The sequence below is a fragment of the Megascapheus bottae genome, chromosome 10 (genome assembly GCF_031878675.1).
Source record: "Megascapheus bottae isolate mThoBot1 chromosome 10, mThoBot2.hap1, whole genome shotgun sequence".
Classification (NCBI taxonomy): Eukaryota; Metazoa; Chordata; class Mammalia; order Rodentia; family Geomyidae; genus Megascapheus; species Megascapheus bottae.
Genome location: NC_143518.1, coordinates 50,411,546 through 50,439,085, shown reverse-complemented (window position 1 = coordinate 50,439,085; position 27,540 = coordinate 50,411,546). Strand labels below are relative to the sequence as shown.

Sequence of the window (27,540 nt, the reverse complement as noted above, 5' to 3'; positions counted from 1 at the left end):
GCTCCATCGCTGTGGATTATCAAGTAGAGTCCCATAGTTCTTCCATGGGATAAGGGCTCACATAAGGAAGACTGGGACAGCATGCTAGCAGCATGTTGTTTCTTGCCTGATGCATATTGGCATATTGTAGATGACAAATTGATTGGCAAATTTCTTGAGAATTTCATGGATTACTTTTTATTTTTATTGATTTATTTGGTTGTAGGGCTTGAACTCTGGGCCTGGGCACTATCTCTGAGCTCTTTAGCTCAAGGATACCACCCTTGAGCCACAGTGCCACTTCAGTTTTCTGGAGTTTTAATTGGAGATAAGAGTCTCACCGACTTTGATGTCCGGGCTGGCTTTGAACCACAATCCTCAGATCTCAGCCTTCTGAGTAGCTAGGATTACAGGCATGAGCCACTGTGCCTGGCCATAAATTAGTATTTTTTAATTGTTGATTTAACATATTTCTTTCAGGTTTAAGGTGAGCAATAATGGCTACACTTGAGTCTACCTAGCATTTGAGAATAATAGCTACCATTTTCTTGTGTTACCATCTAATTTATAAAAGCTGATGTTATTTTTACTTCATTCCTAATCATGATTTATTTATGTTAGAAAAAATGAGCTGGCCCTTCTTCAAAGCCATGCTAGGTTACCAATAACTAATTCAAAGAATTCTTTTTTTATTTTTATTTATTTTTTTGCCAATCCTGGGGCTTGAACCCAGGGCCTGAGCACAGTCCTTGGGCTTTCTTAAGGATAGAGCTCTACCACTTGAGCCACAGTACCACTTCCAGCTTTTTCTATGTATGTGGTACCAAAGAATTGAACCGGGTCTTCGTGCATGCTAGGCAAGCACTCTACCACTAGGTCAAACTCCCAGCCTCATTGTTTCTCTTTAAGAAGCAACATTCACTCAGGAAGCAAATAAGGACATGATGAGCTCTGGGAAGCAATGAGAAGAAAAGATGTCTAAAATCATATGAAATATACACACACACACACACTTTTATGTGGTAACAGCAGCTCTTGCCACTTGAGCCATTCCCCTATCCCTGTTGGGGTCTTGCTAACTATTGGCCTAGGCTGGTCTTGACTCACAGGTCTCCTGATCTTTGCTAGTGATTAGGATTACAGTATGAGCCACAATGCCTGGGTGAAACTTACACTTGTAAAATATTTCTATTTATTTTACATAAGTAAGAATGTTTCTGTATAAATTAGCAAGTCTTGAAAAGATTTGTCCTTTTAAATTATATGTAGTCCCCAAAATAGAAGCCTATCTGAAGTGTTCAGAAATGTGTTGAGAATAATCTAGTTCAGATTACTTAAAAATGTTTTCCTTAGAATTGAAGTTGGAACTGTAAACCAAAAAGCAATGAATAAACATTTTGGCTTTCATTGTGTTTGAGTTAATACTGAAGTTTTCATTTAACATATTAAAAGCAGGAGTTAGTAAGAAACAACCTAGTTAGACTCGGGGTAAAGACCGCATCTACAGGTGAGCTCCATAGTCTGTCTATGGCAGTGATCCAAACAACCACAGCTCCTGCATGAATGTAACGCAGATACTCATGTTTGAGTATCTGCCATGCAGTGGCCAAGGGAAAGCCAGCACTCACAGGGTACTGCATTCACAGTGTAGTGCAGAGATGCACATAGTTACACTTAGTGACAGGAAGAAATGAGATGCTCCAGACAACTGGACAGCACTTTAGAGACGGGATAAGTGAAATGTGAGTGGGTAATCTCCAGTAAACTGCCAAGTAGTGTCTTTCCTCAGCTTCTGAAATAAGTTCTGATGACAACAATCTTGGTTTATCTACAGAGAAAAAAAGAAGGAATTGGAACGTGAAGAATTATGGAAAAAATTAGAAGAGCTAAAGCTAAAGAAAGCTTTAGAAAAACAGAACAGTGCCTACAACATGCACAGTATTCTCAGCAATACAAGTGCCAACTAACAGCCTCCTGCCTCTGCTGGGTAGGCACAGTTTTGTACACTTTTTTGAAACATGTAAAAATTGCAAAACAAACATCAGTAACTAAAAGGCCAACTCGTTTTTTTTCTGGCAACTGTAAGTGATGGACTAAGCAGCCCTATACTATATCATGGCCACAGTATATTGTAACCTCTGTCTAATCATTGATTTATTGTGTCACTTGTGAAGTTCCACAAATGAATAGTATCATCTATGATATGAGTGAGATAATTACGGGAGTGGTAAGAATTATGACTTGAATTCTTTTTTGATTGTGTTGCACATAGATCAGTAGTCTGCTTTGTATATTTTTCCCCTTTTATAATGCGCTTTTCACATTGCTGCAGACCTTAGTTACATCCTAGGAAAAAAAGAATACTTCCTAAAAGAAAGCTAAGGTGCCATCCTTTCCCTTTGTCTCCCCAGGAACATAATGATGGGTTTCTCCCTGCCTCGGCCCCCCTCACTAAAGATCTTAACTGTACTCTGGAATTTGAGCTCACTCTTAAATCTCCAGGCTTTTAAAGCACAAACCATAAATAAAAGTTGGGAAAGTAAACCAAAATTCCTCAGGCTGTCCCTCATGAATATCCCCCTCAGCAGCAGCAGTGCCCCAGAGTGCACACAGGTTAGGAACTAGTGGCTGCCCAGCTGAATGCTGGGTTCGCTTCTCAATTCATTCCTCCTCTTCCTCCCTGAGGCTGGAGGCAGGGCCTTTCCAGTCCTCCCAATCTGCCTTCCCCAGGCCTCTTGACCCAGGGTGGAGGCTTTGAGTCCCACAATGTGGTGATGCCGAATGCTAGTTGTCACTGCCAGCTTTATTTAAAGGAAATGCAGACTTCTGTAGAGTTCTGAAAAAGCTGACTACATAGAGGCCTTGTATGTTTTTACCTAGTCAAGTATTTCTCACATCTTTTGTTATCAGAGTACCATTCCAATCTCTTACCATGCAGTTGTGTGGAAACTGTTTTATAATGAAAGATCTTCACCGGGGGAATTGAGCAGCATTTAATAAAGTCTATGTTTGTATTTTGCCTTATGTCATTTTTGTTTTTTTCAGCTCTTAAGCTTAAGCACCCAGAAACCTGCTCCCCTTTAACATATGTACATAAGCATATTTATAGAAAATGAAGACATTATGGGATAGAGTATAATTAAAAATAGGAATTAGAGTTGTAGCATTTATTGAACTGTATCTGTTTTTAACACAATGTTGTGAGAATGTTTTCACAAAATTCTAAGTTCTAGGATATACTTCCTTTTTCCTTCATGTTCCTCTATATTCGGAGGGCAGGTTTAACTTGAAAGCTAATTTTAAATTAAACTGGCCAGGAACATAAACATTTATAAACTACAATAAGTAAAAGCATTTTTTTATGAAGAACAGGGAGAATGTAGCAGATGTGGCCATCATGTTTCTGGCTGCAGATGTTTATTTAAAATTAGCACATGCTCTGCAAGGTACCCCTGGGTCACTTTGCTCTTCTCTATGGCCCTGAACTGTTCAGTACTGATTTTACCATTCCCAAGCAGCAGGCCCCACAGAGCCAACCTGTCAAAGTCGTCTACACTAATCCCAGACTAGTCAGCACTGCTGATGTCTGGGACCAGCGCACAGTTACAAGAGTGACCCTACTACATAGGAGACTGAAAGCAAGGTCTTAAAAGTCTATTTGTAGAAGGTTTGGGGAGATTTATTTTACTGAGCAGCCAGAATGAATTTTGACAACTTAGAGCTGTGAGTAAATTTGTTTTTCTTAGAATAAACAGTATTACTCAACTTAGTACTTAGAAGGTCTCTCTAAGAGACCTTGCCACAATTTAGGAAATATTGTTTTTGTATGTTCACTGAAGCTATTTAGTGATTTTTTTTTTCCAGAGGGAATCAAACCCAGACTCATGCATGCTAAGCTTGCACTTTTTCTTTCTTTTTTTTATTTGCCAGTCATGGGGCTTGAACTTAGGGCCTAAGCACTGTCCTGGGACCTTTTTCAAGGCTCTAGTGCTCTACCACTTGAGCCACAGCACCACTTCCAGCTTTTTTCTATGTATGTGGTATGGAGAAATTAAACCTGGGCCTTCCTTTGTGCATGCTAGGCAAGCACTCTACCACTAGGCCAAATTCCCGGCCCTACACTTTTGTTTTAATCATTGAACTACATCCCTAGTCCCTGGAAATACTTTTTTTTTTATTAAAGAATTTATTAACATTGCTTTTTACATCATATTTCAAATGACATGTTTAACAAACTGGAAATACTTTAAAAAAAAAAATCACACAGGGCCGGGAGTTTGGCCTAGTGGTTAAAGTGCTTGTTTAGCATGCACGAAAACCCGGGTTCAATTCCTTGGTACCACATACATACATAAAAGCCGGAAGTGGTGCTGAGGCTCAAGTGGTAGAGCTCTAGCCTTGAGAAAGTCCAAGGATAGCGCTCAGGCCCTGAGCTCAAGCCCAGGACTGGCAAAAAAAAAAAAAAAAAAAATCAACACTGTGGTTTTATTTTTTATTTTGCCAGTCCTGGGGCTTATACTCAGGGTCTGAACACTGTCCTTGGACTTTCTCAAGGCTAGAGCTCTACCACTTGAATCACAGCACCACTTCCAGCTTTTTCTCTCTATATATGGTATGGAGGAATTGAACCCGGATCTTTGTGCATGCTAAGCAAGCATTCTACCACTAGGCCAAACTCCTGGCCCCTTAATGTCAGTTTTTAGAGTTGGCTTTGAATTTGAGACTGCAGAGCAACCTAGGCTAAAATTGGAATTCCCACACTTTTTTAGGAACAGAAAGATAGCAGGGAACATATCTTTATGCAAGTTCACTTAGTAACTATTTCTTGCTGATAAGTTCAATAGGAGATTTAAAAAATGTCCAACTGAGTTGCTGTATTTGGAAGATCTTAAAAGTTGATCGTGAATCCCAGAAACACTAAGATGCCCTTTTTGGATGCAACAAGCATGTGAATAATTTAAAACAGGAAATAATTTTTATTACCAACCTTCAGCTCTCTAGGTGGGTGCGCTGGGACATTATGTTAACCAGATTCTTCTCTGGGGATGGTATGTTCATCATCCTGGTGTGAACTGACACACCCAGCTTACCTTCCCTGGAGGCAAGGATGACAAGTGTCATGTCCATCTGTGTTGAACTCTGACCACCATTTGTTTATGGAGATCACGACATGATAATATTGATGCCCATTGGCTTAGCAGATATTCATACTGGCATACCCATTCCTTTTCTATCAACTCAACTTTTATTTACCTGTTAATGAAATCAAAATACACTGAATAGGCACCTACTATATACATACATCTGTATTCGTGATTTTGGGTGTTATAATCACTAAACTTACGGACACTGAACAGAGATCCTAGCCAGAGAACTAGGTAGCTACTTAGTCCACAAGAAATGCAATCACCAGTTTCAAATAACTGTTAAAGTCTCATTTACTATTTAACAAGTTAGAGAGCTTGTCAGAGCCTGGGCAGCACTGAGAGATTGTGCCCAAGTTTTTAAGGGTTTTGCCTTTCTTTGTTGTATATGGTGTAGTGTCCACCCACACATCTCAACAGTTAGGATTTTTAGTAAGAACTACACTTCCATCTCTCCACTTTAAAAACTTCAAGGAAAAGCCGAAAGCAGAAGTGGAGTCCTAACTGTCCCCCACTGGAGCCTAACTATACAGTGAACCAAATAAGGAAGAAAGGCCTGTCTTCCACAAACCCTGCTCAAGACATCAGACAGCTCTGTAAAACATTCATTCATAATTTAAATACTTAAATAGCTTCCAGGTTATCCATTGGATCTTTTCCATTAGGCTTGAAACAGTCCCTTCCTGCTAGAAGTTCCAGTCTGATAGGCTGTTCCTTCCATAAGGCCCCTCCCTTCAAGTGAGTACAGGGTTGCTGGTGGCTCCATGATCCACACAGGCATGAGGAGGACTTGTATTACAGTAGCAGTCTGTAGGGATCCACGTGACTTCAGCTTATGTGATTCGTAGGTTGGCCTCTTCTTTTAAGGTATCGCTTTCTAATTTTGATCATCCACTTCACACTCAGTTTGGCAAACTCTGCTGCTTTAAATAATGCCAGGAAGGCTCCACAGAGAAGTGCAATTGTGTTCCAAGGATTAGCTGTGATTATCTGTGAAACAGAAGCAAACAGGGTTACTGGGTTGCTTTAATCTTAATTCTTTTCTAGCTTTTTGCTGGTTAACTAGAAGTCTCATGGACTTTCCTGCTTGGCTTCAAACCACAATACTAAGACCTCAGCCCCTTGAGTAACTAGGAGCACAGGCATAGCCACCCACACATAGCTTAATCTTAATTCTTAAATCACACACTATTATTACTGTCCTTCCTAGACTAAGGGACTAAACAAAAAACACCAGGGTTCTAAAACTCATACTTCAAACCACATTTAATGTTCACAGCTCGTCAGAGGAAAAAAAACTAACCCCTATATAATAAAGTGACTAATGAAAAAAATTTTTTTTCAAAAAATCTGTAAAAATAAGACTCACAGCTATAATCCTAGGACCAAGGTTCAAAAGTAGCCCAAGCAGAAAACTGAGACTCTGTCTCCAAAAAAAAAAAAACAACCAAAAGCTAGGCTGGAGGCATCATTCAACTGGTAGAGTTGACAAAAAAAAAGCCAAGTGAGAGTACAACCTCAGTGTGTAAGCTCCAATACCTGCACACAGCACACACAAATCCAATATTGAACTTAAATATTTGTGACCTAATCCAATGATAAGTAACTCTGATTTAAGTAAACTTTCCCCAAACTATACCCAGTCCACATGAAGGTTGGTTCCTCTTTTCTCCCATCTCACTTTGTCTCCTCACAAACTCACCCCATGAGCTCCTCCAGGCATCTGCTCACTGCCCTGCCTGGGGTACTGTCCTCCTGTGTGGATGTCCTAATCCTCGAAGCTCAGTGTTCCCCTGACCACTCAGACAGAAACCGTCTTGGTATTAGTCATTTCAACATTAGACTGCTCCTCAAAGGAGGAGCATGTGTTAAGGCAGAAGAATTCTACTAGATTTCTGGATTCCCAAGGTAAAAGTGAGGATATCTGTAAAGCCCTGTTCTAGTGGGGTGACCTGAGTAGTATGAGCCTCTGTGTTCACATATGAAAAATGGCTGTTACCACCCCCTATCACTCAGGATCACTCAGAACACACCTAGAAGAAGGGGCTCTGTCTACATGGCCATAATAGACTAAATTCAGTATCTTACCACACTTGACACACTTCAACTACAATCCTTCCACTACACGTATCCCTCAGCACAGACTTATCATCATAACAGCATTGTTACATCCATTTCACAAACTCCTTCCTCGGAGTTGAAGCGTAAAGGTTTGAGCTTTGAAACTTCTGGCTGGAAGTCCTGAACATGTAAAGACCTTTCATGATCATGTAAATGCCAGTTGTTAGATCTGAAACAGGCTTGGGGGGATAGTGTGCCAATAATGTTCCTTGAGCAAAGCTGCTCTATTTCTCCTTCCAGTCTCAGAAGGTAGCATTACTTGATGACAAGTATTTGTACTTTTCTGTTCCTGTTTACCACCCACCGAGAACCACTGAAGAATGACTTTTACTGAAAATCTATATAACTAAATCTATATAAATGCTTTCTACTTCTAAATAACTACTCTGTGCTAAGCACTACTAGATCCCAGATAAAGGATAAACCCAGTGATATCTTTGCCTTCCCAAAACAGTACTCTAATGATGAAGATCACTCTAGTGGGGAGAAATAAACACAAATTACATGTAACATGCAATGCCATAAATGCCAAGTGTTTTATGCTTTAAGAGAGGATGAGGAGAGCCAGTTAAAACTTATCCTGCAAGGATTGGTCAAAAGGCATCACAATAGGGAATTTGCTCTACAACTCTTAAATCATACTCACATCTTGGACTTTCTGTATGAAAGGATCTTTCCACTCGAAGACCACAAAGAACAGCTGAATGCTTTTCTCAGCAGCTGGCCTCTGGTCATTGTAGTTAACCACACTGGTCTGGAGGCAGAGGAGAGAAAGTTACCACCTCTGGATCCTCCCTTGACTGGGGCCCAGAAAGGAGACAACAAGAAAAGATCTTAGACCTCAGCTCTCTGGATCCAGTCTTTCAGAAAAAAGGCAAAACTTTTTTTGTGGATCATGGGGCTTGAACTCTGGGTCTAGGCACTGTACCTGAGCTTTTCAGCTCAAGGCTACTGCCCTATCCTTAGGCCTGGGCATTGTCCCTAAGCTCTTCAGCTCAAGACTACTGCCCTATCTCTTGAGCCACAGCCCTACCTCCCAGTTTTTAGTGTTTAATTGGAGATAAGTGTCTCACGGACTTTTGGACTTTGGTACCCGCGCTGGGCTGGCTTTGTACTGCGATCCTCAGATCTCCACCTCCTGAGTAGCTAGGATTACAGGTATGAGCCATGCACCCGGCTAAGGTAAAATTCTTCTACACAAAATCTTAAATAGGGAGCCAAGGCTTTACCATGGTTTCCCTAGTTCTTTGAGGAATCAGAATTGGTGGTTTCAGATTGTCACCAAAATCTATCATCTGGTGCTCACATTATTTGTACTCACAAGTCGAAGTAAACTGCCATGTCAGACTCACAAACGCAATAAGATATCCCAAATTTCAAAGTTAGAGCTAAGAGTTCCAATCTTTCAGATCTACTGGGATAAAGCACAGCCTCAAATCCACACAGCAAGACATTCCTTTAAGTATTTGGTGGGCCTGCAGAGTGATATCTGGATATCAAGTACTGTGTGGCATAATGGAAAGCAGAAATTGTCCAGAGGCAGCTGGGTTTGCCCAGCTCAGACATGTAGGCACACTACCTGATCCTAGCCTCAACCTTGCCACCTGGCAAGTGGCATAAAATGTCTGCCTCACTGCAACATAGTCAGGATCAAATGAAATAACCTATTGCGAGAGCATGGTGTCAAGACATTGTTCACAAGAGTTTAGGGATGCTGCCAAAAGACTTTCAATTTAGATAATAAAAGGCATTAAAAAAAATTCTTATTCATGGGCCAGGAGTTTGGCCTAGTGGTAGAGTGCTTGCCTAGCATGCACAAAGACCTGGGTTCAATTCCTTGGTATCACATACATAGAAAAAAAGCCGGAAGTGGTTCTGTGGCTCAAGTGGTAGAGCTCTAGCCTTGAGAAAGACCAAGGACAGTGTTCAGGCCCTAAGTTCAAGCCCAGACTGGCAAAAAAAAAAATTCATTCATGGGCTGGGAATGTGGCTTAGCAGTAGAGTACCTGCCCAGTATGCATGAAGCTCTGGGTTCAGTTCCTCAGTACCACATAAACAGAAAAGGCTGCAAGTGCCAGTGTGGCTCAAGTGGCAGAGTGTTAGTCTTGAGCAAAAGAAGCCTCAAGACTGACCACCTCCCCCCCCCAAAATTCTCATTCAGCCAGGTGCCAGTGGCTCAGCCTGTAATCCAAGCCACTCTGGAGACTAAGATCTGGGAATCATGACTCCAAGCCATGTAGGACAGGAAAGTCCATGAGACCCTTATCTCCAATTAACCACCAAAAGCCAAAGTGGACCTGGGGCTCAAGTGATAGCCTTGAACACAAAAGGTCAGAGAGAGCTCCCAGGCCTTGAATTCAAGCCCCAGGGCCAATATGAAGAAGAGGAAGGGGAAGGGGAAGAAGGAGGAGAAGGAAGAGGAAAAGAAGAAGAAGAAACAATCCTCATTTATAGGCTCACTGAGGTTTTCACCTCTAGTTTTAGATGACAGTGCCAACAGGAGAGCTGGGGCCATCCCTCATTGTGTGGTGAAGAAACACCTCCCTGGGGCCAGAAGAGATCTTGAGGTAGAGTGTAAAGTGAAAGTCCCAATGACAGGTAATTTATCAAATAAACAATGTTTTTTAAGGACCTACTGCCAGGAGTTTTCACTTAAGTCAGGGGAAATAGCTTCTTCCTTCAATAGTATATAAGCCAGGAGACAAAAGGAGTTTCAAGACTGACCCATAACAGTCTCCAACCCCATCAGTGCATTCACTTCTGGAGTAGACCCTTCCATCCCAATCTAGACCTATCCTACAGCTGGCCCTCAGAGGAGCCCACATGGACCCTCCAAGGAGGAACAGAGGCCAAGATCCTTGGTGTAACACACAATCAGCCTCTCTGGGTGGATAGGAGGGCAGAGAACCACAGCTAGGTAGAAACCTAAGGCAACCAGGGTCATTACTCCTGTTTTGACAACCACCACTTGCTCAAATCTCCTTTATCCCCACCAGCAGGCCTTGTGCCACAGTCCCCTCCTGGGGAGAACCACAGCCAGAAAGTCCCTTCTACACCTCCTGGTCCCATCGTCAGCAACCTCCTGGCTCCAGCCCTAACATACCTCCTGACTGGACCCCAGCATACCTCTTAGTGACCCCAACATACATCCTGTTGACCCTAGCATACCTGCTGACTCTAGGATAGTGGGCTGAAAGCTTTTGGATCAGACTTTGATAATAAAAAAATACCCAGTTTAAATTTATAATTTTATGACTGATAGAACATATAGTCAACAGAATATTAAAAGGGAAAGTAAAGTGACAAGTGATATAATGCCAGCTTAACAAACAGGCTGAGCAAGCTGAAGGTCCTGTGTTCAAACCCTAGTACTACCAGGAAAGAGACAGGAGAGGGAGAGGAGAGAGGGAGTAGAGGAGACAGGAAGGAAAGGAGAATGAAAGAAAAGTATACACCAAAAGAATACTAGTGTCCTCCTGCTGCATGCCAGTGAATCATCACGCAGGACTGCAATACCACTGTCTGGTCTCCTGCGAATACATTGGCTCTACAGCCACAAGCCACACAGCACTGCTGGTCTGGGTGATGAGGTCAAGTCACTGTGAACTCCACACACGCAGTCTGTGAGAACTAGACACCTAGAAGGAAAATGCCACCAGAAGAGCACTCTTCCCAGACATATGAAGCCCTCACCAAGTTCTTCTCCCCTCCTGAAGGATTACTCGCCCTTGAGGACCGAGGACCTAATGGAAGGACTCTTCACTGCAAAACTTCCCTCCACTTCACACAAACTTGAGGAAAAGTACCAGTTGTTCTAAAGCAAACCCAGGGCCACTCACCTCTTGCCGAAATTCTACTGCCTCCCGTCCATCCTCCTCCTTGGTCTCCACCAGTGACATCTTGACCCAGGTGCGGAAGCCCCCAGAGAACTTCCAGCTGGAGTAGGCACTCTCACAGGCCTGCATGAAGCCTGCCCTGTCTTGGCTTGGAGGGCAGGAAGAAGAAAGGTCCAGGTAAATCTAGGCCTGACAGCAGGGGCCAAAAGCAACTAAATGCAAATTCCCTTGTCTCAAGCTAGTTTTCTTGCTGGCACAACAAGAATGCCATCTATTCCCTGCATCCTCTCCAAATTCAGTTGCCTTTGTGGGGCTGATCATTAGTCAAGAGCAAAAGCAAAACCCCACCCTGTCTGGTCTCCCTGCCCCTGTCACTGAGACTGGTCTTTGCTTCCTGTGTGGAGGAGTCCCAGAGCTCAGTGGAACCTGGTAGGGATACACAGAAGATGCTAGGATGCTTTCTAGCCTGGCACAGTGGTTCACACCTGGAATCCTAGCTACTCAAGAGGCTAAGATCTGAGGAACGCAGTTCAAAGCCAGCCAGGGCACTAAAGTCCATGAGACGCTTATCCCCAATTTACCACCAGAAAACTCAAAGTGGCGCTGTGACTCAGGGGGTAGGGCGGTAGCCTTGAGCTGAAGAGCTCAGGGACAACGCCCATGCCCATAGTTTCAAGTCCCACAACCAAAAAAAGACGATGCTCTCTTTCTAATAAGCACTGTGGGCTCCAGTGATGGCATCACCCACAGCAGGGTATGGAACAGACAGGAACTTTATGATGGCCAGGGACAGACATCACCATAAGTAAAGACCAAAGCAGCTGATGGGACCTGCACTGTCATATACAAACACCCTGAGCCCTCAGTAAGGTGCAAGTGGCTGGGGAGACAAGGCTCCGTGGACCAGACCAAGTGATCTGTCCTGAGCAGTGCCGCAGGCATGGAGCACAAACACACTCCACAGCAGGTGTGCTTAACTGCCGTGACTTTAATGGACCCAGCTCATGCCAGCCTTCCTCCCCTAGGCCAGTGAGCCATCAGCCCCACTGCTTCCCAGCCCCCGGGCCTAAGTCATTAGCGTGGAGATAAGCAAGGCTGGAAAAATGTCAAAATACAACACAGCAGAATCACTGTGAGCTCTGGAAGGCCACCTCTGCAGGAACTCCTGGAAAGAGGAGAAGAGGAGGTAATCGATAGCACTGAAGTCCTCATTGCTCTGATTCAGACGGAACTGGAGGAAGACTAGCTCCCGCTTCTTTACTTCCCGGGGGCCCCGGACAATCAGGGCAGATTTCTGTAGGGACACAAAGGCCAGAGTCTCAGTCCCAGAAATCTAGTGGTTCCTCAACCCTTGCCAAGGACACAGAGGCTTCAGGCTCTAAAAGCACAAGCACAGACTAGTGCCTACAGCAGTCTCCAGTGACTACTGCCAGACCCTCCTGCCCAAGGATGCAGGTGAGCCAACTTGCTCAGCCCTTGGTAAATCTCGGCACAGTGCTTAAAGCCAAGCTGGGTGTGATGCATCCTCCGCCACTCTATAACTGATGGAAGCTTAGTTTTGAGAAGGGCCTTGCTAATTTTGCCCAGGATAGCGTACAGCCAAGATCTTCCTATCTCTACTTCCTGAGTTTTCCTGTATGTAGTCACTTCACTTTTCACATCTTTTACACTTAAATACTTAAAGCCCTCTCTGGTTCTCCTTTATCTGAAGCTAAATTCAGGCACAAAGCCACTATATACACCTGCTCCTGACTCTAACGCAGTCAAGGAAGGGACTCAAGTCATTATATCACAAAGCCCCACCCCTCTGCGGTGCCACTTTGCACCAAAGGGTCTCATGCCACCTTCAACAAGCCCTGACATCAGTCAGCTGAGGACAAGACCTCACTGACCTTTCTGAGCCAGCCATGGCACAGTGGACATCTGCCCAGTGACTGAGTACTCATGACAACAGTAAGCAGAAGAGAATAGGGACACATGGGCCCAGACCCAGCTGAAGAAGATGGGCATTACCATGGTCTGGTTGGAGAAGGGGTGCGTGTAATTGATCCTCTGAGTAGTGCAGTTGATGTCGCTGGGCTGGCCAGGACTGGTCAGTGGGGGAATGACTTCGTAATGGTGCTTACAGCTGATCAGTTGGGCCTGACCAGGGTACAGGGCAATACCTGAGATGCAAACAGAAAAGCAAATGTCAGAAATCAATCTTTGCCACACCTGAAACTACCACACACCTCCTAATAATCTAGATTCCAGACACTCTTACTGATTGCCAAGAAGGGAGGAAAAATGACTTGGAGGGCACTTTTATTGACATCAGTACCCCTCAGCAAGCCCCACCTGGCCTGGAACACAGACTCCTGTACCCACAGAGAAGCACTCTGCCACCTCTTACAGCACTGAGTCCAGTGTGGACTTGCTGGTGGGGGGTATGGAGAGATTGTCTCTGAGCTGTGGAAATACTAGAACTCATTCTGTCTCCTGTACCCATTCTGCCGGGAGCTCCAAGTATATGGGTCATAACCTGAGGGTCCTGGCCTCTGTCAACCCAACCACCTGAGATGAGGATTCATTCTGACCTCATAGGCCAAAGTGCTTGAGCAGCACCAGCATCAGACCAGCAGAGTTCAGGGTATGAGGCACCCACAGAGAGACAGAGCAGACATACAGAAAGGACAAATGGGAGAGAAAGACCAGTGGACAAGCTGGGACCATCACACTGTGCTACGCTGTCAGGGAGGCTCAGGCAGAGGGAGTCCGGACTCAAACTCTAATTTATGAGCAGGCCATCCTGAGGGTCACTAGAGCAGCCTGTGAACAGAGCAGGTGACTCTTACCATACAGGCAGGGCCTGGGCCATGGGGCAGAGCTTGGGCCACAGCCAGGGGGTCCACTATGGCAGAGGCAACCTCCCACTCAGGTGTCTGGACACACAAATGGGGCAAGAAAGAGCCAAAAGTGTCCTGCAGAGCTGCTAATTCCTTTGAATGGCTCTTCTTGATTCACACTTTTCCTCTTTGGTCTCTGGCTTCATCTAGGCTACTCTCCTTTCTCCAGAAGTATCTCCCTCACTCTCATCCCTGTTCCTGCTCTTGCTGCTTACTGCTCCTTCCCCTCCTCATACAAATACTGCCTACCTCATGCTTTTCAAAGCCTAGTTTCAATGCATCTTTCTTCCTGGCCCTCCTACCCAACCCAATGCTACCAGAACCCCCTAAACTCCACACACGTTTTATGGGGACTGATGATGGCCCCAAGTGTAGGTATGAGCACCCAGCATGGTGCTGGCAGCTTGGGGCAGACATGCCAGCTGAGGCCCCAACTGTGAGCCCGACACCTGGTCCAGCAGGCTCTACCTGGTGCATCATAGCGATCCACCTCCTTGTAAGACACGGACATGACAGGGTGCTTGAGCTTTTCACGAAAGTCTGTGATGGTCTGGTAGACCAGGAAGACTGCTACAGCCATGAGCAGCAGGTAGATGAAGATGAGCAGGACAGAGAAGACGTTCTTCAGGCAGGCCTTGCTGAAGCGGATGCTGCTAGAGGCAGACTCACTGTCCAGACCTGGCAACAAGATACCAGACTGTGACCTTGAGCTCAGAGGCAGGGAGTAGCCAAAGACAGCCAGCAGCCTCCAGGTCCTCACCTGTCTTATCAGACCTCCATGCACCAGGCCTTCCACCACATCCGAATCACAGCGCAAAGAACCTGGAGACATTCACTGCCCACCCACCCACTGTCCAGGTGCTGGGCTGAAGAGTGTCTATGGTGTTTCCCCTCTACAGAGATAGGCAGTTATAACCCAACATGTGAGTTGACCCCAACCTGCATCCTCCCTTCCCCAACCCTCGCCAAGGAGCAGAGCTTCTTATTCTTATGTGTTCTAGCAAGGCTTAGAGACAGATGCCCGTTCTGGACACTATCCCCACAGCTAATGCCCAACTCATCCTTCAGGTTTCACTTAAAGAGACAAGTTCCCAAGAGAGCCTTCTCCAATGAGAACTTTCTCAGAGTATCTTTCCTCCTGGTCCCTATACTTCATCCCATGGCAGTCCTCCAGGGGTATTACTTTATCATCCCTCTAGATTACAAGTTCCATGAGGGTAAGGGCAAGGCCAGTCTCATTTATAACTGAACTTTAGGCTTCACTGTGCCTGAACATAGCAGGTTTGTGTACTTACATGGTATCTGATTAAACACATTTAATGTCATTCTTACAACAGGTTGCCCCCATCTCACAAACTACCCCAAAGCTAGGATGCTTTTATGGTCTATACAATGTCATTCCATCTCAAGTTCCTATGTTGAAGCCCAATAACCTACAATGTGATTGTAGTAGAGACTAGGCCTTAGAGAAGCTAATGTGAGTTCATGAAATGAGGCTCTGACCCAAGAGGACTAGTGTCATCAGAAGAAGAAAAAGACACCAGAATGTATGTACATAGAGAAAAGGCCATATGAGACAATGAGACAGTGGCCCTCCACCTAAATATTAAAATTCTAGTTGTTAATAATTTAATGATAAAAAAGATCTGAGCTGTGTACTAGTAATTCATACCTGTAATCTTAACTACTTGGGAGGCAGAGCTCAGAAGACTGCAAGTCAAGGTCGATCCAGATAAAAAGTGTGCAAGATTCCATCTCAACAGAAAAAGTTGGGTTTGATCACAGTCAAATTCCTGCCATCCTGGCTACTACAGGAAGTATAAATATGAGAACACGGGTCTGACTGGCTTGAAATAAAAGCCAGTCCCTATCTCAGTTAAGGGGGTAGAGGGGGGAGACTGGAGATATGGCTCAAAAGACAGAGTAGCTACCTACCAAGTGTGATACCCTGAATTCAAACTGAAAATAAAACTGAGGGCCGAGAGCGTGGACTAGCAGTAGAGCACTCACCTAGCATGCACAAAGCCCTGGGTTCGATTCCTCTGTACCACATACACAGAAAAAGCCAGAAGTGGCTCTGTGACTCAAGTGGCAGAGCACTAGCCTTGAGCAAAAAGTATCCAAGGACAGTGCCCAGGACCTGAGTTCAAGCCCCAGGACTAGAGAGAGATGGGGGGGATATGGATTGACATAATGTAAGTTATACCGAGTAGAGAAGTATGGGGCATTTTTAAAGGCAATCTAAATATTATACCCAAACAAAATACTGTAACATGAACAATGAATGACATCTATGACAGTCAGGTAAATCTGTCCTGAAATGTGCTGCCTTTGTGATGACTTTGGAAGGAAAACAGGTAACATTGCACCCCACATATTCTTAGAATTTCTGGAAGCAACAATTTAGGATGTGATCAAAAGCTTCCTTATAACAACATCACGGGTTTGTCTGGACCCTGACCAAGTGACGCCTCTGCTATACTCCTGAAGCCAAGTTTCTTCTGGGACCTCAGGCAGACATAAGACAGACATAAAAGCTGTGAAATTACTTACAAACCACGTTTCCTGCAGAGAATATCCAGTTCTGAAACTAGATACCATCGTGTTTTGCCATTTAAGAAGCCACTGAAAACATTCACAAACAAGTTTGGATATGGTTATGTTTTTATGTGGATATTTGTTGTCATTTCTCTTGAATATCAATCCAAGAGTGGAATTCTGGCTATAATTATTTGGATCCTAAATGGGTTGAAGACTTGCCCCCTAGCATGACTCTATTTGAAGATGGTGGGAAGCTTGGGAGGTGGATATAGTTGGAGAGTTTCTGGTCCTTGGAGGTGTACACATGAAAGAGAGTACAGGACCCCAGGCCCTTCCTTCTCCCATTCTTTGTTTCCTCATCATCAGATAAATAGGCTTCTTTTGCCACCAGTTCCTGCCTTAAGGTCTGGCCTGAGCCCAGGCTCAAAAGCAACTGGAACAACTGGTTATGGATTAAGTACACCAAAATATTCAGCCAAATTCACCATTTTCTCTGTATGAGCTGTTTCTTCTCAGAGACTGCCAGATCATTTTCCACAGCTGCTGCACCATTCTGAAGTCCCACCAACCCTATCTGGGAGTTCAGATATCTACATCCTCCCCAACTCATCACTGTCCATCTTTTTTATTACAGTTTTCTTAGTGCATGTTGAACTGCTACTATCTTTCTGAAGCTTACACTTCCATTTCCTTGATGACTAATGGCCTTGAGTATCTTCTGGTTACTTTTATATCTCCTTTAAGAGCAGTGTTTATTCAGATGCTTGGCTATGTTTAATTTTTACTGAATTGTAAGAGTTCCTTATATTTTCTAAACACAAATCCCTTAACACATACATGGTTTACAAATAGTTTCTCCTTTCCTGAAGGCTGTCTTTTTCATTTCCTTGACAGTGTCCTTTAATGTACAAAGATTTAAAAAAAAATTTTTTTGGCCAGTCTGGGCTTGAGCTCAAGGCCTGAGCACTGTCCTGGGACTTTCTCAAGGCCAGAGCTCTACCACTTGAGCTTCAGCACCACTTCCAGCTTTTTTCTGTGTATGTGGTAATGAGGAATTGAACCCGGGTCTTCATGCATGCCAGGCAAGCACTCTATCAGTAGGCCAAACTCCTGGCTCCAAGATTTTAACTATTAAAACATGAAATTTATTACTTTTCTTTTTTGGTTTGCTTATCTTAGTCTATTTTGACTGTTATATATAGTTGTTCCCATGGAGATTGTTGGTAAAAACCTTATTAGCCAAGCTTTTCCCTCAATTTAATTAACAGTTTCAATATAGTAAACTGCTTATCAACTAGCATGTCTGGTATCATTTCTCCTTGAAAAGAAGACAAACTGGTTGTGCACCTTTTGACAGAGATGAAAATAACAGCCAGAAGCATTTAGCACATTGTGATATGGTATTATTTACCTCAGAAAAATCAAGCTGGGTTATCAATCCTTAACTTGTCTGAGTACTTACTTACCTTGACTCTCTGCTGCAGAATGCTCAGCACAGGTATCTCTGTCCTGTCCTACCACCTCTAGATCCTCCACTCAATTCCTTCAGCTCCCAGGCTTTTTATCTCTTCCCCCTCTCCCCCAGCTTGCCACCCTACCTGCTCTCCCTCCACCTGTCTGTATGGTCTGCCCCAGGATCACTCCCATTTGCTCAATCTATCCCCACTGCTCTTCAGTCTTGCGGCTCTGCCAGTCTCTGGGTCCCTCCACATAAGTATGTCATCAGTAAAACAACACATAAGCTCCACCTGCTCTGTAGTCTCCCCTCAGCCGCCTTTCCGCTGACATAGCCTCTAAATGGAAGGTGCTTCCTTCTGCCTTCTCCCTTCTCCCACATCAAAAGAGCAGCCATATCCATCTTCCTAAAATTCTTACCTGCCTCCTTTTCTGCTCCCCAACTCTCATACCCTCTCTAAACTGACCCAAGTCTGTCTCTGCTTGTTAATGGTTCCATGGTACCACCCACTGTCTCTCAAGGGTCCTGTTTTTATTCCCACCTCTAGACAGTCACTGGGGGAGGCCATCTTTCCTCCTCATCAATCCCTTTTCTTTTCTTTGTCCGTTGTGGGGCTTGAACTCAGGGCCTGGGCACTGTCCCTGAGCTCTTTTGCTTAAAGCTATCACTCTACCACTTTGATCCACAGCACCAATTCCAGTTTTCTGACGGTTAATTGGAGATCCAAGCCTCACAGACTTTCCTTCCAGGGCTGGTTTTAAACTGTGATCTCAGCCTCCTGAGTAGCTATGAGCCACCAGTGTCTGGCTAGCCTCTTCTTTATCATCTATATGCCACCATCCTTTCACATCAATCTTCACCAGCCTCTTCCCTCATTTCTGAAATGTCTGGTTCAACCACGTTTGTCCTTCATCCACCCTAGTTGGCTCAGCTATCTCCCTACTCCATACTCCAGCTTCCCTCTCTCAGGTACAACATGCCTGGGGGACCTACACTGGGCACTGGAGATAGAACATGGAGGGGGAAAAAAAGGCAACCCAGTCCCTCTAGAATTGAGGAACAGGTGAAGGGTTGACAGCAATTAAAGAATTATACTCAGTGGCCAAATGCTACTGGCTCACACTGATAAGCCTAGCTACTCAGGATGCTGAAATCTGAAGACTGCAGTTTGAAGCCAGCCCAAAAAGAAAACATGAGACACTTTTCTCCAAGTACCCAGCAAAAAGCCAAGAAAGGGCTCAACCAGCCCTGTGAGAAAAAGCTAGGAGATAGCACCCAGGCCCTGAGCTCAAGATCCAATACCAGCACAAATACATGAATAAATGAATCATACTCAGTACTGCAACCTCTCAACTGTGCTCCAGGCGACCAAAGAAAACATGAGATCCAGGAGCTCAGAAGAAAGAATAGGTTCTTTGGGCACTCTGTCCTCTCTCTCAGCATGTCCTTACTTACTGTAAGTAGACCGTGACTCACTTACCTCTTGGACTTAGCACATGGAATAACAGATAAAGGACTCTAAGTGTACGTTCGAGAGCAAGGAGGCTCAGGAGAGGCAGACTCTCATCCAGGAGCAACAGTCAGTACAGACCCCTGAACACTGAGAGGCAGCAATGGAAACAAGTTCCAGCCCTGCAACTCATTAGCACTAAGATGTCACAGGTGCTTCAGGTTCTCCCGCTGAACCAGGATTAACCATCTCCCTCCCAGAGTGGCTGTGAAGGTGATGGGACAAAATGTATATATAACAGCATCCTCAAGCCAGGTGCTTGTCAGTGGCTCAGGCCTGGAATCCTAGCTATTTAAGAGGGTAAGATCTGAGGATCATAGTTGGAAGTCGACCCAGGAAGGAAAATCTGTGAGACTCTTATCTCTAACTACCAAAAAGCCTGAAATGGAGCTGTGTCTCAAGTGGTAGAGTAGTAACTTTGAGCAGAAAAAGCTAAAGAGGACAGTATCCAGACCCTGAGTTCAAGCCTCAGAACTGGCATTTTACTCATTTATCAGAAAGAATATTATGTCTTTTGGAGGGAAATGGATATACCTAGAACAAACCATGCTAAGTGAAGTAAGCAGGAGCAGAGAGACAAACAGCACATGTTTTCTTTCATATGTGGAAATAAGATTTAAAATACAACAATGTATAACATATAGAGGGTTCAATGCATTTATACACAAACCAACTGACTAAAGGATGGTATACTACGGGGAGAACCCAAAGACATGACTAAACAACTGAAGTACTGTTTATCAAAAAGAATAGCAGGATGTAGAAACACATCTAGGGGGAAAGCACAGGAGTGGAAGAAGAAGGGTGAGCAAATGCAGTCGTGATATTGAATGTACATTAAGTAAAAAAGAACTATGTAACCTGTAGGTAAGGACAGGATGGGGAAAATAGGGGAAAACAAAGGAAGGGATGACAATGACCAAGAAGCACTGTACTCATAACCTGACTTATGAAATTATAAACCCTTTGTACAACTACTTAATAATAATAAAAAAAGACATCTTCCAAAATGGTGGCTGCTATCATCATTATCATTTTTTTCTTATTTGAAGTCTCAGAGGCAATAAATAACCATCAAAAACTGTATTATATGTGGGCCAAGTCACCACTGAGACTAGACAACAATATTTTGAGACTTGGGTTTTAGGTAGCCTAGAAGGAGACAACTTATCTAAAGGGTTGAAAGTTTCTGCACAACATAAGCAAGTAATCACAATGGAGAGACAACCTACAGAAGGGCTGAAAAAGTATTTGCAAGCTATACATACAAGACAAAGATTTCAATAGTAAAAAAAATCTGATTATAACAACTCAATAGCAAAAAAAATCAGATTATAAAGATTCAAACAGAATTTCTCAAAAGGAAAACCTACAAATGGCTACCAGACATATGAAAAGGAACTCAGTACCAGCCTCCAGAGAAATGCAAATCAGAACCATGATGCATGGCTCACCCAGTTAGAATGATTACAGTCAAAAAGACAAGAAATAATCATAGCAAGATGTGAAGAAAATGAAACTCATGCATACACTGTTGGTAGGAATGTAAATTAGTACAACCATTACAAAGAAGCAAAAGGTGGTCGCTTAAAAAACTAAAAACAGGGGCTGCTGGGAGTTTGGCCTAGTGTTGGAATGCTTGCCTAGCATGCAGGAAGACCCAGGTTCAATTCCATGGTAACACATACACAGAAAAAATCTGGAAATGGTACTGTGGCTCAAGTGGTGGAGCTCTAGTCTTGAGAAAGCCCTAGTGCTCAGGCCCTGAGCTCAAGCCCGAGGATAGGCAAAAAAAAAAGAAAGAAAGAAAATCAGGGCCCAGGAGCGTAGCCTACTGGTAGAGTGCTCACTTAGCATGCACAAAGCCATGGGTTCAATTCCACAGTACCACATACTTGGAAAAAGCTGGATGTGGTGCTGGGGCTCAAGTGGCAGAGCATTATCCTTGAGTAAAAAGTATCCAAGGACAGTGCCCAAGCCCTGAGTTCAAGCCCCAGGACTGGCAAAAAGATTAAAAATTAAAAATAGAGGACTGGGAAGGTGGCTTAGTGGTAGAGTGCTTGACTTACATGCAAGAAGCCCTAGGTTCAATTCCTCAGTGTCACATACAGACACAGCCAAGTGACACTGTGGTTCCAGTAGTAACACACTATCTTTGAGTAAAAGAAGCTCAGGGAGCCAGGCCCTGGTGGCTCATATCTGTAATCCTAGTTACTCAGGAGGCTGAGATCTGAGGATAGCAGTTCAAAGCCAGTCAGGGCATAAAAGTCCATGAGACTCTTTAATTAACCACTAGAAAACTAGAAGTGGTGTTGTGGCTCAAGTGGTAGAGTTCAGAGAAAGTGCCCAAGCCCAGAGTTCAATCTCCATGACCAGCCAAAAAAAAAAAAAGAAGACTGAGGCTTCACCTAACTCATTCACCTAATAATTCCCTATTTACTGAATGCACAGGTAGGATGAACAACTAGGTTTGATCCCATGGGGCTTCACCATAGTGAAGTAACAAGACAGGAAGGCACAGTACCTTTCCGTCAACAACAGCTGTAAAGGAATGTGCTGCCTAACTACAGACATTGTTAGAAGGTAGACAGTCAGAGAAGGTTTTATACAAAAAAAAATGATCAGCTGACAGCTGAAGAACTTCTATGATTAACAAGATGAATAAAGAGCATTCCAAGCAAAGAATAAAACAAAATGTGGCTCAGAGCCAGTGGTTCATACCTGTAATCCTAGCCACTCAGCTACCTAGAATGCAGAGCTAATCATCTAGGCAACTAGGATACCTACATCTGAGTTCACAGGAAATCTTGGGGATAGAGATGTGATCGCAAGTGATGTAAAGCTGACTTAGGCAGGGAGACAGACCTAGGTGAGATCACCTACTAAAGAGAGAAGAAACCAGCCAGGTGCGGCTGCTCACGTCTGTAATCCTAGCTACTCAGGAGGCTGAGATCTGAGGATCAGAGTTCAAAGCCAGCCCAGGCACTAAAGACCATGAGACTCTTCAATTAACCACTAGAAAACCAGAAGTGGCATTGCAGCTCAAGGGGTAGGGTGGTAGCCTTGAGCTGAAGAGCTCAAGGACAGCACTGAGGCCCACAGTTCAAGCCCCATAACTGAGAGAGAGACAGAGAGAAAGACAGACAGAGCGAGAGAGACAGAGAGAACCTACAGCAGATATTTTATATCCAAGAGGGTAACTGCAAAGGAGTCTAAAAACAGCGGCTTGAGAAGTGGTACTTCATGGAAACTAAGGAAGCGTGTGTATCTAGAGGAAGTAGTCAACTGTGTGAAACATAGCCACAGGTCATAACTGAAAGGCTGAGACTATAAGATGACACAGGACAGGCCCTTGCTTCTTTCAGCTAGGCAGCAGTACTGGAGAAGACTATTATCAGGAAGCTGTGGCCTATGAGGACTTTTCTCAAAGGGCTGTAGTAACTGCTTGGGTGATCAGAGGCCTACTTGCTAGCATTTTCTTAGGGAGGAAGAATAGAGACCCAAAGCATTTGCCATTGTTTCCTAAGGCCTTACCTTAGGGACTTGCCTCAAAAAAAGCAAACCCTTAGCTGAGCAGCCGTGGCTCACACCTGAAATCCTGACTACTCAGGAGATGGAGAGCTGAGGATCATAATTCAAAGCCAACCTGGGTAGAAAAGCCCATAGTCTCTTATTTCTAATTAATCACAAAAAGCAGAGCTACAGCTCCAGTGGTAAAGTACTAGCCTTGAGTACAAAAGTTCAGGGACAGTGCCCAGGCCCAGAGTTCAACCTCCAAGACAGTCAAAAGTAGGGGCAAACCTCAGCCCTAAGACCTCTGTCCCATGACTGATTAAATATGTATGGCTTTAGAACTGGGTCAGTACCCGAGATCCTATACAGGATGCAAAGTGAAAGAGGCCCTTCTACTCCCACAGCTAGCATTGGGCATGGATGATAGCGCTCCCAACTCCCCAGCTCCAAATCCACTTACCTGGTAAGGCACTTGGACCTTGGACTTTGTCTGTCTCCTTGTCTGCCTGCTCTGAATTCTCAATCACTTGTTCCAACTCCTCACTCAGCTAAAAGGAGAAGCAAAGCAGGTAGATCAGCTACACCAAGTTTGCTTTTCTAGGCTAAAATAAAAAAAGCAGAAGCTGATACTCAACTGTCATTAAAAAATTACATATTATATACACACATATATATATGATGTAGTATATGATGTAGTATATAGATCAAGACAACAGAGCCTTGAAATTCAAAGAACTTCCTTCCTTAGATAGGCCTGCTTATAACAAAGTGTCTCTCAGCTAGCTTCTGGTAGACAGCAGTCCTTGCAGTTCCTTGTCTTGTGGATGCATCTGATTTCAGATCTCTGCCTTTATCTTCACAAGGCATTCTTCCTGTGTCTATGTTCATTGCACAGTCATCTTTTTAGGGGTATGAGTTGTGCTGGAGAGGGGGCTATCATACTCAGGACAACGTTGTCAAACTTAGTACACTTGAAGTAATCCTATTTCTTAGTATGAGAATTACACTTCAATGTGTCATTTTAGGACACACAATCCAACCCATTATACCTCCCACGACCAGAGCCAACAAAAGACAAAGCTGAGTCAACTCCAAGTTGGTCTAGTTTCAAAGCCTATGGTCTTAACCACTTCCTAAAGGAAGAGAAAATGGCTTAATCTGCTGAGAGAGAAAAGGGAAGAGCGAAGCCCACATCGGCACTGCTAGGGACTCTGGCCAAAGTCTATTTACTTGTTCCCACTTGTTCTAGGAATGGCCAAATGAAGCGGGAAGGGTATCCAGGCAACCTCAACATCACTACATCCATACTCTCAACTGTCTACTGGGGAAGTCGTGCCACTGAAAAATGCAGAGAGAACAGAATGATAATCAATAATCTCCACAGGACTAGGAAGGAGGGCAGAGGAGGTCACAGTTTGAAGGATGAGCTGTCCATGAACTGAAAGGGAAGGAAGAGAGGGAAGATTCTCAAGTGTTTATTTAGGCTCAAGTGTCATTGCTTACAGTTTCAAAGCATTTGAACTAAAGCTCACTCCCAGAAAACTTGAGCTAAAGACAGTTGGGGGGCAGGGGGAGAAGCTAGGCCTGGTGGCTCACACCTGTAATCCTAGCTACACAGGAGGCTGAGTTCTGAAAATCAGTTCAAAGCCAGCCCTGGCAGGAAAATCCATAAGAATCTTACCTCCAATTAACCACCAAAAAGCCAGAGGTAGAGCTGTGGCTCAACTGGTAGAGTGTACAAACATCTCTTGTAGAGCTGTGGGTATGGCTCAGTGCTATCAAGCCACCTGGCAAGTGCAAAGCCTTCAGTTCAAATCCCAGTATTGTCTTTTAAACAAATAGTAATACTAATACTATAGCCAGACAAAACCTGACTCTTTAGTACAAAAGAGAAGACATTCAAATGGAAGAGGGCTGGGAGGCTGGAGAAGGCATCATAAGAGACAGGCCACTGGTGGGAAACACACAAAGAGGGCCTCCAAGGTCTTCCTGGCCAAGGAGAGAAAAGGATGTTATCCTGAAGAGACCAAAGTTCTTTGAGTCAACCCCCTGACCCAGGTGGTAACACTGTCACAGCCAGTTCTTTTCCTACTAGCAGCGTCGAGGCCATCTCCTTACCTGCCCTGGCCAGATTATCAATATGCTCAAATCTCCCCTCAGCAGACACCAAACACAGAGCAACCTCCACTCTAGAAATGATCCAGGCCAGAAAGATACAAGGCGATCCCTAAGCAGTATTCCTGGCACTGCAGAACAAGTTTCTGAAGAAAGCAAAAGAGGGGTCCTTCCAGTGCCTTCTACTATGAGAATGACTCCTAGGAGCAACTGATACTGCCTGTCACTTTAACCCTGCAATATTTTAATAAATATTTCATGATCTCTACTAGATAAGGAGATGCTGCAAGCTATGTGTGAGAAAGACATAGCCCTATTAAGCTAGGGCCCTCAAAGCTCCCTAAGATGCAGGATTGCCACTATCCTGTTATACCCTAAACAGTCACAAGCTCACCCCAGTTCTGAGCTAGGCACTTTCTGTGGATGCCGAACTCAGGATCTCACACTTGCTAGGCAAGCACTCACTCTTTATCAGACCCTACCAGTTACTTACGGGTGAATTTCCAGGGTGACAAGAGCCTACGTGAGTGGGGAGCTAACCATGATAATGAAAGGCAAGATGCAGAGCAGTGCAGAACTCGGAAGGCCTGTTGGGAAGTTTGGGCCACTCTGGACAGACAGGACAACAAGTCTGCAAAGCAGGAGAACTCAGGATCCCAAGCATCCCAGGGAGATGTGGAAACATAGTATCACCCTCGGGTGGCTTGGAGCTGACTCAGGGACACAGACCGCAAGTGTGAGGATGGGGAACTGCCTGATGAAGACAAATGGAAGGGGGCGGCGGTGGAGGAGGACTGAAGAGGAAAATTACCCGTGCTTAGGGAGGGGGAGGTGTAGCAGAGGGAGGGGAAGTGGGGGGGAAGGGAGGTGCAGTTTTACTAACCAGAGGAGCCAGGGGGAGACTACTCTGAAGTGAACGGCGGGAGGCCCACAGACAAGACAAAGAACCAACTGGAAAGCGATGGTTACAGACTCGCAGGGAAAGGGACCGAGAAGCACGAGGCGCCACTACGCCGGTCAGAGCACTTTTTTTTTTTTTCAAAGTTAACAGGCCACCAAGGCAAGAGGCAATAAAGGGAGGAAGGAGGGAAGGAGGGAAAGAGAAACACGGGGGGGGGGGGTCCCTGTCTGGAAGCGGCCCGCGGAAGCCGCGCGGCCCGGGCTGGCGGGGGTGCGGCCCGCGCTGCCACCCGTTGCTAAGCGCCGCGCCCGCCCCGCGCCGCCCACCCGGCCGGGCGCCGTCAATCATTCACCTGCCGGCCACGCCTCCCGGGCTCCATCCCTCAATCAACCCTCGCCGACGCCCCCCGCCCCAGCCCCCGCTGACTTCCATCCGCACCCGAGACCCTCCACGGACGCACTCACCATCACCCGCCCACCCCGCCCGGGACCCCGGCCCTGCACCTCACAGGTCTGTCCCCAGACTTTCCCACTCCCTCCTACCTCCTGGTAGGATGTGGAGAGTTCCTGCCGGATCATGGTACTGACCAGAGCTAAGCCGCACCTGAGCCCTCTACGGCCCCGGAAGCGCCTCAGGCGCCCCGCGGGGATTTGCCGGCTCCACTGAGCGAGACTGGCTTCGAGCGGCGTCGGGGAGACCAGGCGTGGCGGCGCTCTGCGCATGCACCGCGTCTGCCGCCACCGCCGGGGCCGCCAAAGGCACGTTGGGAAATGTAGTTCTGGCCTTCCGGGGCCGAGCCACTGCTGCTCTTATTTCTTCTTGCATGTCTCTAAGTCTCTCACTTCCTCCCTCTGTTGAAGCGAAAAGAACGGACAAAACGAACGCAAAGTGGAAAAAGGGGGCCGAGTCAGCTGGATAGCAGAGCTTTAATCCATAACTACAAGAGGAAGTTTAGCCTTACTGTGAATAATAGAAATACAGAGATAAATGTCTAGAAAGCACTTTATTTATATATAAAAAAAAGTACTGACATGCACGTGATGTCCTCAATCATGCAACAGGAACATCTTTTCCCCTATTTTACAAGAAACTGAGATGCCTTGTTTCCAGAGGGATAGGAGAACAGCGGTGATCAAGGGAAGATGATTTCATCCAGTAATAGACTTCTAGGGTCTATATTCTTTCCTTTATTTCTAAGACAGACACTTGGAATCAGGAAGCCTAAATTCTTAACCCGGCTCTGCCTCTCATCTGTACACCTTACAGCACTCGGAGCCTTCTTCTCTTTGCCTGGGACCAACTGTTAAACCCTGCCTTGCCTCATGGAGCCTATAAGAGCCAAAAGGTATTGGACAAGAGAATACACCTGGCCTGTGCATCCACAGAAGAGACCTCTGTCCCTGCATGTGGCAGAGTGGTGGACCTTAGGATGGTATCCTCCTCCTCGCACTGTTCCAGGTGGCCACTATTGGCCGCTTGGAGATAGGGCAGATAGTTTCAAAGTAGCCCTAGGACTTCTTCATTTCGAACTTCTAGCCT

The 27,540-nt window shown here is 45.0% G+C and overlaps 2 protein-coding genes across 6 annotated transcripts in view; one reads left to right on the top strand and one right to left on the bottom strand.

The window, feature by feature from the left end:
• Window positions 1–2,998, top strand: part of LOC150058421 (serine/threonine-protein phosphatase 2A 56 kDa regulatory subunit alpha isoform) — a 51,287-nt gene extending 48,289 nt beyond the window's left edge. For both annotated transcript variants that reach the window (XM_090341226.1, XM_090341227.1), the window contains exon 13: window positions 1,814–2,998. In XM_090341226.1, the coding sequence (XP_090197352.1) occupies window positions 1,814–1,946 (133 nt within the window). In that variant the 3' untranslated portion in view covers window positions 1,947–2,998. The remainder of the gene's footprint in view (window positions 1–1,813) is intronic.
• A 1,934-nt stretch (window positions 2,999–4,932) lies between these two features.
• LOC150058420 (proton-activated chloride channel) lies at window positions 4,933–26,689 on the bottom strand. Of its 4 annotated transcripts, none has more exons than XM_090341228.1 (8): window positions 26,544–26,674; window positions 23,446–23,533; window positions 14,434–14,643; window positions 13,094–13,245; window positions 12,232–12,374; window positions 11,084–11,228; window positions 7,891–7,998; window positions 4,933–6,113 (listed from the first exon to the last, which is right to left on the bottom strand). In XM_090341228.1, the coding sequence occupies exons 1-8, from the start codon at window positions 26,577–26,579 to the stop codon at window positions 5,952–5,954; spliced, it is 1,044 nt and encodes a 347-aa protein (XP_090197354.1). In that variant the 5' UTR covers window positions 26,580–26,674; the 3' UTR covers window positions 4,933–5,951. The 4 variants fall into 4 exon arrangements, with proteins under 4 accessions (XP_090197354.1, XP_090197356.1, XP_090197355.1 ...); XM_090341230.1 differs by having other exon boundaries at window positions 5,206–6,113; window positions 26,589–26,689; XM_090341229.1 differs by lacking the exon at window positions 14,434–14,643 and having other exon boundaries at window positions 5,206–6,113.
• Between the last annotated feature and the right edge of the window lie 851 nt (window positions 26,690–27,540).

What these genes read in the sequence shown, in the direction of transcription:
- LOC150058420 (XM_090341228.1), bottom strand. Translation starts at nt 26,579, where the DNA reads ATGATCCGGCAGGAACTCTCCACATCCTACCAGGAG. An exon ending in CCTTCTCCAACCAGACCATG is followed by an intron (nt 12,375 to 13,093) that starts GTAATGCCCATC and finishes GTGTCCCTACAG; the next exon opens with AAATCTGCCCTGATTGTCCG. An exon ending in CAGTAGAATTTCGGCAAGAG is followed by an intron (nt 7,999 to 11,083) that starts GTGAGTGGCCCT and finishes CTCTGCCTCCAG; the next exon opens with ACCAGTGTGGTTAACTACAA.